The following is a 12,281-nucleotide window of genomic DNA, read 5'->3' as shown; positions in this document are numbered from 1 at the left end:
GTCCCCAAGCTTCTACTATGACTCAAAGGTGTGAGTCTACTGCATTTTCTACAACGTGGATTTCAGTACAGGTGACAAAGAGTGGTGATGCTGATATATCTAAAGCTTACCTCTTTTTGTAAACTCAGAGATTCTTGTAAGCCTCAGGGAATGGACTTGAATCCACCTCTCATGGGTCAAAAAGACTCCAGGTAAGTACTGTCCATCAACAGCCTGTTTCCCCACCTGCCTTTTCTGGTTATCCCTAAGGGTGAGATCTCTTCTACTTTCCTTGATCTTAAGACTCCCTTCTCTCAACTATCAGGACCATGGGCCTAAAAGTTTCAAATATACATCTAAGAAAAAAATTTCCCCCTAAACTCCTTAACTTTACCTTCTGCCCCCAATATAATAACTGTTCTAGCAACCTGCTAGCTCCAGGTACTCCTTCAAAATCTGTACCCTGGACAGCTTCAAAGTGGCTAGCCCCAAATGGTTCAGACTGGCATCTACGGCCATGTCCCTAGCCCCAGAGGTCCCACAGTGCCTGGACATCAAGTGAAACAGCCTGTTCTTCCTGGACATGGCCATCACCTCAGCTTTCTTGGGTGCTCAAAGATGTTGATACTCCCAGACAGCAAGAAGCAGTGTAAATAGCGCATTGCCTCCATTCCTGCCTCAGCAGCCACCCCTTCCTATTTGCTTACCTTTTATAATAAGCAAAAGGGAAGAAAGGGGGTGATGCTCTCTTCTGACCATCATGGATGCATGCACACATGTGATAAACATATATACACACAGGCACACACACATAATTTTTTTAAAAAAATATGTTCCAACTGGACAGCATGACTAAACTTCTAAGAGTGAAAAACTGGGAAAATGACAAAAGACAAAGCAGGAGGGTCTGTGGGGCTGGGCCCTCTGTCTGAAGTACAGGGGTGCCAGACAGTAGGAAAGTTCTAGGGAAAAGAGGATGAGATGTGGCCTAAGAGAGTGCAAGGCACAAGAATGAGAGCACAAGCTGAGGAAGTAACCCAGCCTGTGAATCCCTGAGTTGTTTCAGGAATGGCTTCCATTCATTCCAAGGAAAGCACTTAGACAAGTCACTCTGTGCTGAGGTGCAGGCTCTGCACACACAAGCAAAGCCAAAATGACCAGCTGCCTTAGAAAAGGTATAATTAGAAACTAAAGCAGAGTGGTGTTTTCAAACCAAAGAGACATTTAACAAAACAAGCCACTTGTCAACCTCCAAAAAGGAGAAGATCTGCCACCAGACAACAGGCTGACCAACAAGCAGCAGACCGCAGTCACACTGGCAGCTATGGAGGGGGATGAACAGGCTGAACAAGGCTGTCTGTTTCTTACAGACAACGAAAAGAAGAAAAGCCAAAGGATCCTGGCTATTTCCACGCAACTGTTTCTGCTATGATCTGGGAGCTGGGGCTAAAATAAGGTCAGCAAATAAACCACTACACTCCCGGAGATCACCAGACCACCAGGGCACATGTGTTGCTTCTGGAACTGGGAGCTGGCTTCCTGAGCAACTATGACCCTGGGCGTATGCTGAAACTTCTCACAAATGGGATGGCACAAAGAGTGGCTTGGAGCTAGGCCCACCCCTCACAGGTAACATCTATCAGACCCCCAAATCCACCAGAAGCAGGGACTGCTGCCACCAGGAATCACTCCTCCTGGTGGCACATTTCTCAGCCAAACAGCTTCAAGAAGAAACTGTGGAGAAAGGGTCTGAATGCTCCTTAAAGGAAGCTCATTATCCCTGAGCTCAAAAGCACCCTCTGTGGTGGCAGAGCAACAGCTGTCTTACAGGGACATGAGGCAACTGTAAAGAGTAAGAAGAGATGCAGCTTGAGAGCTTGTGGCCAGAAACCACCCACACCAGCCCAAGCTACTTTCAGACATCTCATGCAAGAGAAAACTGTGGGAGTTACTATTGTTTGGGTTTTCCTTCTAATATAGCCAAGCCTCGCCCAACCCAACATGGTATCCCTCAGTCAATGACATCCATGCTGTGACAATGAGATCAAGATACTACCTCCACACCACCCTCCCAAAAAGCATCTAACCTCCAGACACAAATGCTGAGCTGCCTTGGTCCCCTGTACATGCCCACTGCAGTCAGCTGAGGGCCTGCTGCCATGTACCCCTTCCTTCTCTAGCAGAATCTGTCCCTTTGTTTCTGAGCCCTCCAGTGGCTCAGCCCTGTGCTCTCACCAGTATGTTGCTGTAAGAGTTGCTCCCACCTCATGTCGCTCTGGTTTAACAAAGATACAGAGCATCTAAGGTGGGCCAGAGTTAGCCTGGCACATCTGCAGGGACAACCCATAAGGCACTCTCAATTACATGTTGAATCCCGTTAGTTTAACAACTTGACACAAATGAGAGTCACCTCTGAAGATGGGTCCTCAACAGAAGAGCTGCCTCCACTAAACTGCCCATAGGTCTGTGGGGTGTTTTCTGCTTTTTGGCAGGTGGCAGGGGCGGAAGGGAGCATTTGAGACAGGGTTTCTCTGTGTAGCCCTGGCTGTCCTGGAATTCATCTGTAGACCAGGCTAGTCTTAAACACACAGATCTTTGTGCCTCAGTCTCCCAAGTGCTGGGATAAAAGAACCACCACTGCCAGCCTGGCTTTTCCTCGATGACTGATGCGGGAGGCCGAGCCCCCCTCACCCCTGCAGCAGGTGGGAGGCCCAGCCCCCCTCACCTCTGCAGCAGATGGGAGGCCCAGCCCCCCACAGTAGGTGGAAGGCCCAGCCCCCACAGCAGATAGTCACAGCTGTATGAGAAAGTGGCCTGAGTGAGCCATGTACAGTGAGACAGGAGGTAGCACTGTTTATAGTCTCACACATCTCCTGCTCAAGGTTTCTGCTTCCACTTCCTACTCCGGCTTCACCCAGGTAGAGAATCACAAGACAAGAAAGTAAAAGCCAAATCAACCATTTTTTCTTCCCCAAGGTGCTATTGGTCAGGGTTTCATTGGAGCAACATAAATCTAACTAACAAATCCTTTTTTTATAAAATCTGAAATACGTATGGAAAATGTGTTTATACCCAGAGGGGAAGACGGACTATTAGCTGTACTTCTCCCTAGGCGTCTCCAATAAATTTGATTTTAAAAAAATCAACCCTTAAAAACATAAAGTCTAAGAACAGAACTTAGTAAAGTGCACTCTTCAAACAGTTGAGCGTGGAAACACACCTATAATTCCAGCACTGGGGGGCCAAGGCATGAAGATCCCGAAGGCCTGCTAAGCAGCCAGTCTAACCAAACCAGTTCCATGTTCAGTGAGAAAGCATTTCTCAAAAACTGAGGTGAATGCAGGTAGTATGGCTCAGCAGGTAAGGACACTTGCCAAGCAAGCCTGGAAACCTGAGATCAACCCTGAAACCACACTAAGATGGAAGGAGGAGACCTGACTCTACAACCTGAGTTCAATCCTGGAACCACATAAAGATGGAAGAAGGAGACGTGACTCCACAGACTGTGCTCTACCTTCCACATGTGTCATGGCACATGCACACACAAAGTAATAATATAAGTTTTAAAAATAGTACAGGATATACACACACATGAACCTGCACACACATTTCTACCCTTTGGGTGGATGTAGTCCCTGCCACTTGGAGGCTAAGGCAAAAGAATCAGAACAAGAGTCCAGATTCACAGTCAGCATGGGCAACTGCAATATATTAACACTGTGTATGTGTGTGTGTGTATGAGAGAGAGAGAGAGAGAGAGAGAGAGAGAGAGAGAGAGAGAGAGAGAGAGAGAGAGAGAGAGAGAGAGAGAGAGAGAGACAGAGAGAGAGAGAGAGAGAAAGAGAGAGAGAGAGAGAAAGAGAGAGAGAGAGAGAGAGAGAGAGAGAGAGAGAGAGAGAGAGAGTGTACACGAGTGAGCACTTCCCAGGGTATGTGTACAGGACACTACTTTATCTAGTTAATGACTGCAATGCTTTCAGAGAGGTTCACTAGACAATTATTACCATAATCCCTCATTTTTCAGAAACTATTTGACAGATGTCTGCTAATTCACCTGACCCTCCTCAACTTGGAGCTTCAAATCATCCCTAAACCAACTTAAAATGAAAATTGCCTACTATTTGACATGTGTCATCACTTGTTATTGCTTTCATTGCTTGTCCCAAGCACACAGAACACAGAGTCCAGAAAGTCACTGTTATTACCTTCAGCCCCAAAATGAACATCAGAAGCTCTGAAACCACTTCCAGCAAGAGCCATTAAAGGCAAACAATGCTGAGATTGAACCTACAGCCCTGCCTTACCCTTCAAGAATCATTTCTCCAGGCTCCCTCCTCAGGCAGTGACATCTCTTTACCAAGGAAAAGTTCTCAGGAAAGAGAGGGAAAAAGGGCATGCCTACTCTGCACTTTCCATCACCCACAGAAGCATGTCTATCCACAAAACCACTACTAAGAAGTGGGTGAGCTAAAGGGTCTGAAGTCAGATCTAAGAGGTCACTTACCCTGGTTTTTGTCTGTAGAGACAGCATATGACTGGTTCTGGCTATCCAGAAAGATGTCCTCCCCCAAACGTGTATTTTTTTTTTTTCCTCAGAATAAAGTGAAATGGTAATATGGACCAGTGAGATAGCTGCCCAAAGACAGAGCCTGTGAATCCAACCAGCACTTCAGTGAGCTCAGCACCGGGCACCCAGGCTGGGGACCCATGTATCTCATAATCAAACAACCACCTAGAAGATCAAACATGAAGGAAAGGAAAACATGTTGGACCTAGTAGGTGTAAGCAGAAATCTTTTTTGTTTTGTTTTTCAAGACAGGATTTCTCTATGTAGTCCTGGCTGTCCTAGAACTCAAGCTGGCCTCAAATTCAGAGATCCACCTGCCTCTGCCTCCTGAGTGCTGGGATTAAAGCATGTGCCACCACTGCCTGGCTTCGAGCAGGAATCTTGACCTCTACTTTGTGGATAGGGGGCAATAATGGTTAGTTTCATGTCCAACCTAGTGTCTGACAATATGACTAAACATGGTAGGTATGCAGATATTTGATCAAATGTTAATTAATCCAAGCACCAACTATGAATCTGTCTGTATAATGTGGCTAGGTTTCACCTAAGTGATGGCCTTAAGATGGAAGAGTCAAGATGTGACATTAACTCTTCCCAGGTCTCTAGCCTGCTGGATGCCTTGTAGATGATAAAGTCAATGGATGGCCATAGTCACACAAGCCAGTTTTCTAAAATAAACTCCTGCACATGCACACAGTCTGTATCCTTTCAGAACTCTGACTGTGTGCGTAGCCTGGCACACATCTACCTGTGGGATTTTGGTTTCTACGCGTGCATAGAATGACAGGAGCACCGACCTTCTGCAGTGTCAGAGAAGTGGCCAAACCACATGTGGCTTAAGGCCTCCTCTAGGTATTCTCAGGCCAAAACCATTTCACCACCCTAGAGATTAACAAGTTAACTAGTCCGGCTGCCTCTGGAGCTGGAGGGATCCCCAACCCTGCCGTGCACCTTTCCAGGGTTGGGATTTCAAGTATGCACCATCACAACCAGCTTGGTAAGTTAGGTTCTAGGGACCAAGTGCAGAGCTTACAAGACACTTTCCTCACTGAGCATTTCTCCCTCCTCTGACAACTTCTGCTCTCTAGTCCTACATGCAACTGTCTGATCTTGGTTCCCTGGAGAATAGAAGAAATCCCAACTCATGAACAGAGTTGGTCTAATGTCCAGAGGAGTTACATTGCATGCTTAATTGCCAAGCTGGTCCCTAGGGGGTACAGTGGCTCTCCCGTCAAAGCTGCAGGAAGATTACAAAAGTGACCTCCATAGTAAGAGCCAAAGCAAGCTCCCAGCCTGGCTAGGAAATGCAGGTCAGTGGAGAACACCCATCCCCATTCACAACTACAACAGGAGCCAAAGTCTTTCAAACAGGAGAGGATTTGATTTGTACCTGTAAATTTAAAGGTTGTTGAAATTGTAATTGCTAATTTTGTATTATGTACATTTTAATCCTGAAGGCATTTTCCAAAGCAAGATTATAAAGATAAAGATAACGGTTGCAGTCAGCCCTTGAGACTGTTGTCAAGTGCAAGGGCACCTGGGGCTGAAAATATTTTCAGTCTCTTCCCTCTGATGAGCTCAAATGTGCATTGGTTAGTTTTGCCACAGATAAAAAGATACTTTGCTTGTAACTAAACTTGCTTATGCTATTAAAATGTATTCTGTTTCCTCCTAGAACTCAGGAACAAACTCTGGTGTGTCCTTCCCTTATACCAGAAGCCAAGGGACATCATGGATTAGATAGGCAAACTACCCCATCCTCCAGGCTCTCAATGAGGGGACTCCAACTCCTATAAGCCTGCAGGCATCAGGGTCCAGACTGGACAAGTCTGGATCTCCATCCAGTGAAGAAGTGAGGACTACCGGGGCTGAGGAGACCATCCTAATTAGTTAGAAGGAAGATAGGAGCTTAGGAAGAATGCTGCTGTGCAACTTTGGAAAGCACTGCCTTTTACAGATATTTTTTTAAACAAACACATTATTATACAGTTATAGAGTACCATGTGACTATTCAATATGTACCTACACAGTGCATTTTGTAATGACCAAATCTGGAAAAACAGTTGGGGGCAGGGAACAGGGTCTCACTATGCAGCTCAGGATAGCTTTGAACTAACAAACCTTTTGCCCCAGCTTTGAGTGTTAGGGTTACAGTCTAGGTTATGGTGTAAGCCTGTCTCAGGTGCTGGCACATGGCTGATGTTCTTTTGATGCTTGTGATGAAGAGGCGAGGCTCACAGGACTCCATAAGCAACAACAGGGCAAAGGGTGTTGCTCGGTACTGAGCTCATCCCTGTACGCCCTGCAGTGTGTGAAGACACCCAGGTAAACTACACAGTAGGAGAGCATGGTCTAGGCAGTGTGTCTTATTACACAGAGGAGAGCATGAAAAGATGCTGCTTCAGAGTACTCAGGCTGTATCTTGAGAAAAGGAACTTCAGCTCCAATCTCCACACTATGGACTCTGCTTATGCATTTGAAGAGAAGTGCTCCCAAAATCCTGATTCAGAAGTACATCTCATAGTACTGATTTTTAAATCAAAAACAAGCCCAGTGGTTGGGGAAATGGTGCAGTTGGTAAAGGGTTTGCCATGCACACCTGAGGACCTGAGTTCAGTCCACAGCATCTTGTGAAAAAGCTGGTGCCATGACATATGCTTGTCATTCCAATGCCGAGGAGGAGGAGACAAATGGATCTCTGGAGCCCACAAGCCATCCAGGCTGGCCAATTGGTGAGTCCCAGGTTCAGGGAGATACCATGCCTCTAATAATAAAGTGGGCAGCTCCTGAGGAACACCACAGAGGTTGCATACCCATATGCATATTCTGTAGGCCCATAAACAGAGAAGGGTACAAGCTGGGAAGAAAGAAGTTATCAGGAAGTGATGTGGGTAAGAGAGGGGAGTGATTAAGAGAGGGGGCAAGGGTGAATATGATCCCAACACATAGCACTGAAGGGCCCTAGGGGCTTTGGCCAGCCTTACACCTACCCACCTTGGGTCAAGGCTAGGCCAAGTTCCATTCTCCACCCACAGGAACATTCTTGAGTAAAAAATTCTCAGAATGTACTGATAGTCACCTGACCCTCTGGAAAGTCCCAGGTAGAGTTCAAATGCATGTCATTTTTGCTAGCCAATAGATTTAAAGGACAATCTGCTTAGCCAATAAGTTTGAACTGTAACCTTGCTGATGTAACCTGTGCCCCTAAAACGTATAAAACCTGCTTGCAATAGCCATTGGGGGGGAGGGGGTCGCCTTCTCATCACTCGCCTCGAGGGACTGATTGAGGGTGGTTGACCCTGAAGTGCTTGAAAATAAACCTCTTGCTTTTGCATCATTCTGTGTCTTGGTGTCTCACTCGGGTTCTTGTAGTAAGCACCACTGACTGTGAGTCAGGGGTCTTACAGCACATATGCATAAAATTGTCTAAATTAAAACAACAAATAATAGTAACAGCCAAACATTACCCAGTACCTATCCTGTGCTAATCCATATGGTGCCTGCTACCAACTATCCCCTTTTACAGATGAGAAAACTGAGATATAGAGAGATTAAGAAACTACAAGAGAGCTGGGATGACATCCCGGCAAGTCTGAGTCCAGGGTGGACTGAGTTCTCAGCTGTGCGAATTCTGCTGCTTACACCCCTGGCCTCATGTCAATCAACCATCCCACAGGCTCACAATATTCTAGACCTAAAGTCCATAAGTGCCCACATCATACAACTGTTACTAAGCCATGAGGCTTAGTTTTCACTCAGCAAGAATATATAGCAAAATTTTCTGTCTGACTGGAATGCCGCCAGCACCAGTTTCTATTAAGTCAGATAGAATATGTACACTCTGAGCCTGCCCATGGAATAGCCAGTCCCTCCCACCATGGGCTCATCTCCACCTCACCTTCAGCTGTTTGACCTTCTCTTTTCAGCATCTGGACAGCTCCTACATATTTCTTCAGCTGGACTTTGAGCACCTCGTTTTCTCTGCAGGTATAAGAATGTTTAAAAATAAATAAATAAATTTAAAAACTAAAAATTTCCACCCTAAGCAGAGGAGGGAATCTGTGTGAAAAAAAAAATCACACAATTTGTATCTTATAAATCTTAATGTGCTATCATTTTTCACAGATCAACACTGAAAATGACTATATAAAGGGCATACTTCTGAATCCATTGTGGAACTTTCTGAAACATTCTGGATCTTTAGTTTTGGAATGTTCCTGTACCTACAGACTTGGAGTGTAAGCACATGCTATGGGAATCCACCTGCCTGCCAGGTGCCTCCTGAGGGTCAGGCACTTGGTAATATTTTTCCACTGACAGAGACACACACTGCAAACACAGTTCACCTGGGGTGACTCCTGTGTACTACATAGCTGGCCTTGTGCTATGTGCTTATACATTCATCCCTGAAATTAGCACAGCTACTACTTTGTAGATGGGGAAACTGGGACACCAGAAAGAACCAGTGACCAAATCCATCCCCAAGCCCACAAAGGACAACAGACACTGGGATACAGCCACAAGCCACCTCCCAAGTCCATTCCCCAGGTTCACTGGCTCATCATGTGACATGAGGTTCCAGGAGAAGAAACAGACATTTCATTACTACCCATCACATTGCTTTGACCTTGAGCGTGTCACATGTGCACGCATGCATGCATCCATCCATTCTACCCATCACCAGCTTTGACCCACAGAAGCTCACTGAATCACACACATGCACACTCATCTGTTTATCATTTGTGAAAAATTCACAATGAATCTGTCATAATTTCGCAGCTGAATAAGAGAGGAGTTATATAGATAATGTCTCTGAACACAATCACATGGTCAGGATCACCAAGAAACCCTAGCTCTCTCTGTCCCCAAGAAAGACTTGCCCGCATCTCTCTGGAGACTGAGATTTAGTCTCAGCAGCTGTAGCATAAAAGGCCCCTTGTCCACATTCTAGTTCTGCCACTCTCTTCCCACCCCAGGTCTTCAGTGTTTCATTAAACACACTGCTTCACATAAATAAATACATTTATTTATTCACATAAATAAAATTTAAAAATAAATAGAATGGACTTGGGAGGTGGCTTGTGGCTGTATCCCAGTGTCTGTTGTCCTTTGTGGGTTTGGGGATGGATTTGGTCACTGGTTCTTTCTGGTGTCTCAGTTTCCCCATCTACAAAGTAGATTTATTTTTATTTATTCACATAAATAAAAAAAGGCTCAAGCTAAGATTTATTCTATGATTAGACAAATAAAAAGATTCATTTCAAAATATTCCAACAATTAGAACATATTTAAGAAGAGAAATTAGCTGAAAAGCCACCATGTTGCAATGAAGCCATTGGTGTTGTACTCCTCTCCACCCTGTCATACACATACACAGGCATGTGCAGGTGAGGGCGCCTTAGAAGACAATGCCTAGTACATTTCTCTAACATTTTGGCCTGGATGTAAAATCACATTCCTTGTCATCTGCTTCATCTCTACATCCTCCAGAAATCAACAGCAAAGCTAGTGCACACTGCCATGCCCTACAGCATGCACTGCTGACCACACACACTCCTACAGAGTCCAGTGCACACTGCCATGCTCTACAGCACGCATCACTGACCACACACACTCCTGCAGAGTCCAGTGCACACTGCCATGCCCTACAGCATGCACTGCTGACCACACATACTCCTGCAGAGTCCAGTGTACAGTGTAGGACCATATTGCACACTTTTCTCAACCACACTATTTTCTTTAGCTGTAGCACAGGAAACACTAACTCAGGCTATTGACAGATGGAAATAGCATTCCTTAGTGCAATGTCACACACCTACTTAGCTGTAAAACCTGAGATTGCCTGTTTGTTTCTAGTGCCCTATACTACAATGCAGTCTATAAAGACAGCACCTCCTTTGTACTGTTCTTTGCAGTCAGTTTGGGGAAACAGAACATCAGACTCAAATGTGCAAAGCATCAGACACTCAAGAATCACCTGACAACTTTGCCCAAATCTCAGAAGCTTTGATAAAGGAAATCACAAATAAGCCCTCCCACTACCCTGTGACAGACTGCCGGGGATCCGTCCACGGCGACTGCATTTACTCCCACTGAAGTAGTGATAGCAATTGTCTGAAACCAAACAACAAGCTCTGAGAAGGTGGGTAAGGAGAACTAGCCCTGATGTGTACCAACTGCACTGTATGCTTAATAAGGCTCTGTAACCACAGCCTCATCACACAACTCACTCTCACCCATTACTGCATGGCATCACATATTGTCTTCAGACTAGGAGAAGAAAGCAATATGCACATGTCTATATAAGAAAAAGCTAACCAAGAACTGCACATGGAGGAGTCTGATTGTTCTGGCAGCACATGTATAGTGGAGGATTGCAAATTCGATCATCAATAGGAGGAGAGGACCTCGGCCCTGTGAAGGTTCTGTGCCCCAGTGTAGGGGAATGCCAGGGCCAATAAGTGAGAGAGGGTGGGGTGGCAGGCATGGGGAGGGGGAGGCAACAGAGGTTTGTTTTTGTTGTTTTTGTTTGTTTCTTTGTTTTTTAGAGGGGAAACTGGGAAAGGAGAAATTTACATGTAAATAAAGAAAATATCTAATAAAAACTTAAAAAAAAGAAAACAAAAGAGAAAGCTAACACTTGCTATCCCAAGACTACCTTCATAGGGCAGGGTGGACGGCTCAAACAGATGACTGAGCAGGCAGATACAGTCTCGGTGTTGGGCCTCTGGCTCTCATCCCACCTGCCTCCCACACAGGCCAACCATCAGACTCCCTACTCATCCCATCTCTGGCTAGCACTAAAGTGTTTCAGGTGGCTGCTGAATCATTTGTTTAACAATATGTTAAGCTTCCATCTAAAAATCACACCTAATATAATATACAGAATTTTAATAGAAATCCTTTCCATCAAATGATGAGACACCATGTGAACATATCTACTCACTGGATAGAAATCTTTGGCAGATGCCAGTTTAACCCAGCCAGCTTTGCCCTGGTGGGAAATGAACATTTTCATCTCTGGGATGTGAGAGGTCTCATGTGAGAACGTGCTCATACTTTCTTGGAAAGGACAAAGGCCTAGTGTAGAGGCCTACTGACCCCATTTCTAGAAATGACCAAATGCAGTTATTATTTTACATTTTTATTTTGAAACAGTTAAAGATTTTCAGGAAATTAGAAGATAATTGCAAAAGGCCCTGCACAACCCTGGCTCAGTTTTCCCTGGTAGTCACAATTTACATAACCATAGGGGTATGTCAATGCAACCACATACCTACTGTGAACACAGTGTATGACTGGACCATATAATGACTATTATAACTGAGATGAGCTCTGAGCCTTAGCCTCCTGACCCATGAAATGATTTTCATCACTACATCAAAACTGTAATTTCACTACTGCTACAAATCGTAATGTATCTATGCTTCCCAATGGGCTTAGGTGACTTCTGTAAAAGGGTCATTTAGGGGGCTGGAGAGATGGCTCAGCAGTTAAGAGTACTGACTGCTCATCAGAAGGTCCTGAGTTCGAATCCCAGCAGCCACATGGTGGCTTACAACCACCTGTAATGAGATCTGACACTCTGTTCTGATGTGTCTGAAGGCAGCTACAGTGTTCTTACATATAATAATAAATAAATCTTTTTTTTTTAAAAAAAAAAAAGTCATCTTACCGAAGGCAATCTACAGATTCAATGCAATCCCCATCAAAATTCCAACACAATTCTTCACAG

The 12,281-nt window shown here is 44.9% G+C and overlaps 1 protein-coding gene across 1 annotated transcript in view; it reads right to left on the bottom strand.

Annotated features, from left to right (window-relative positions):
• The window catches only part of Snx29 (sorting nexin 29), a 460,893-nt gene that overhangs the window by 249,761 nt on the left and 198,851 nt on the right, over positions 1-12,281 (bottom strand). The window contains exon 14 of the mRNA XM_031364585.1: positions 8,445-8,527. Coding sequence (XP_031220445.1) covers positions 8,445-8,527 — 83 coding nt within the window. The remainder of the gene's footprint in view (positions 1-8,444; positions 8,528-12,281) is intronic.

Source organism: Mastomys coucha, unplaced genomic scaffold, assembly GCF_008632895.1.
Source record: "Mastomys coucha isolate ucsf_1 unplaced genomic scaffold, UCSF_Mcou_1 pScaffold12, whole genome shotgun sequence".
NCBI lineage: Eukaryota > Metazoa > Chordata > Mammalia > Rodentia > Muridae > Mastomys > Mastomys coucha.
This window is presented reverse-complemented; position numbering and strand designations above follow the sequence as displayed.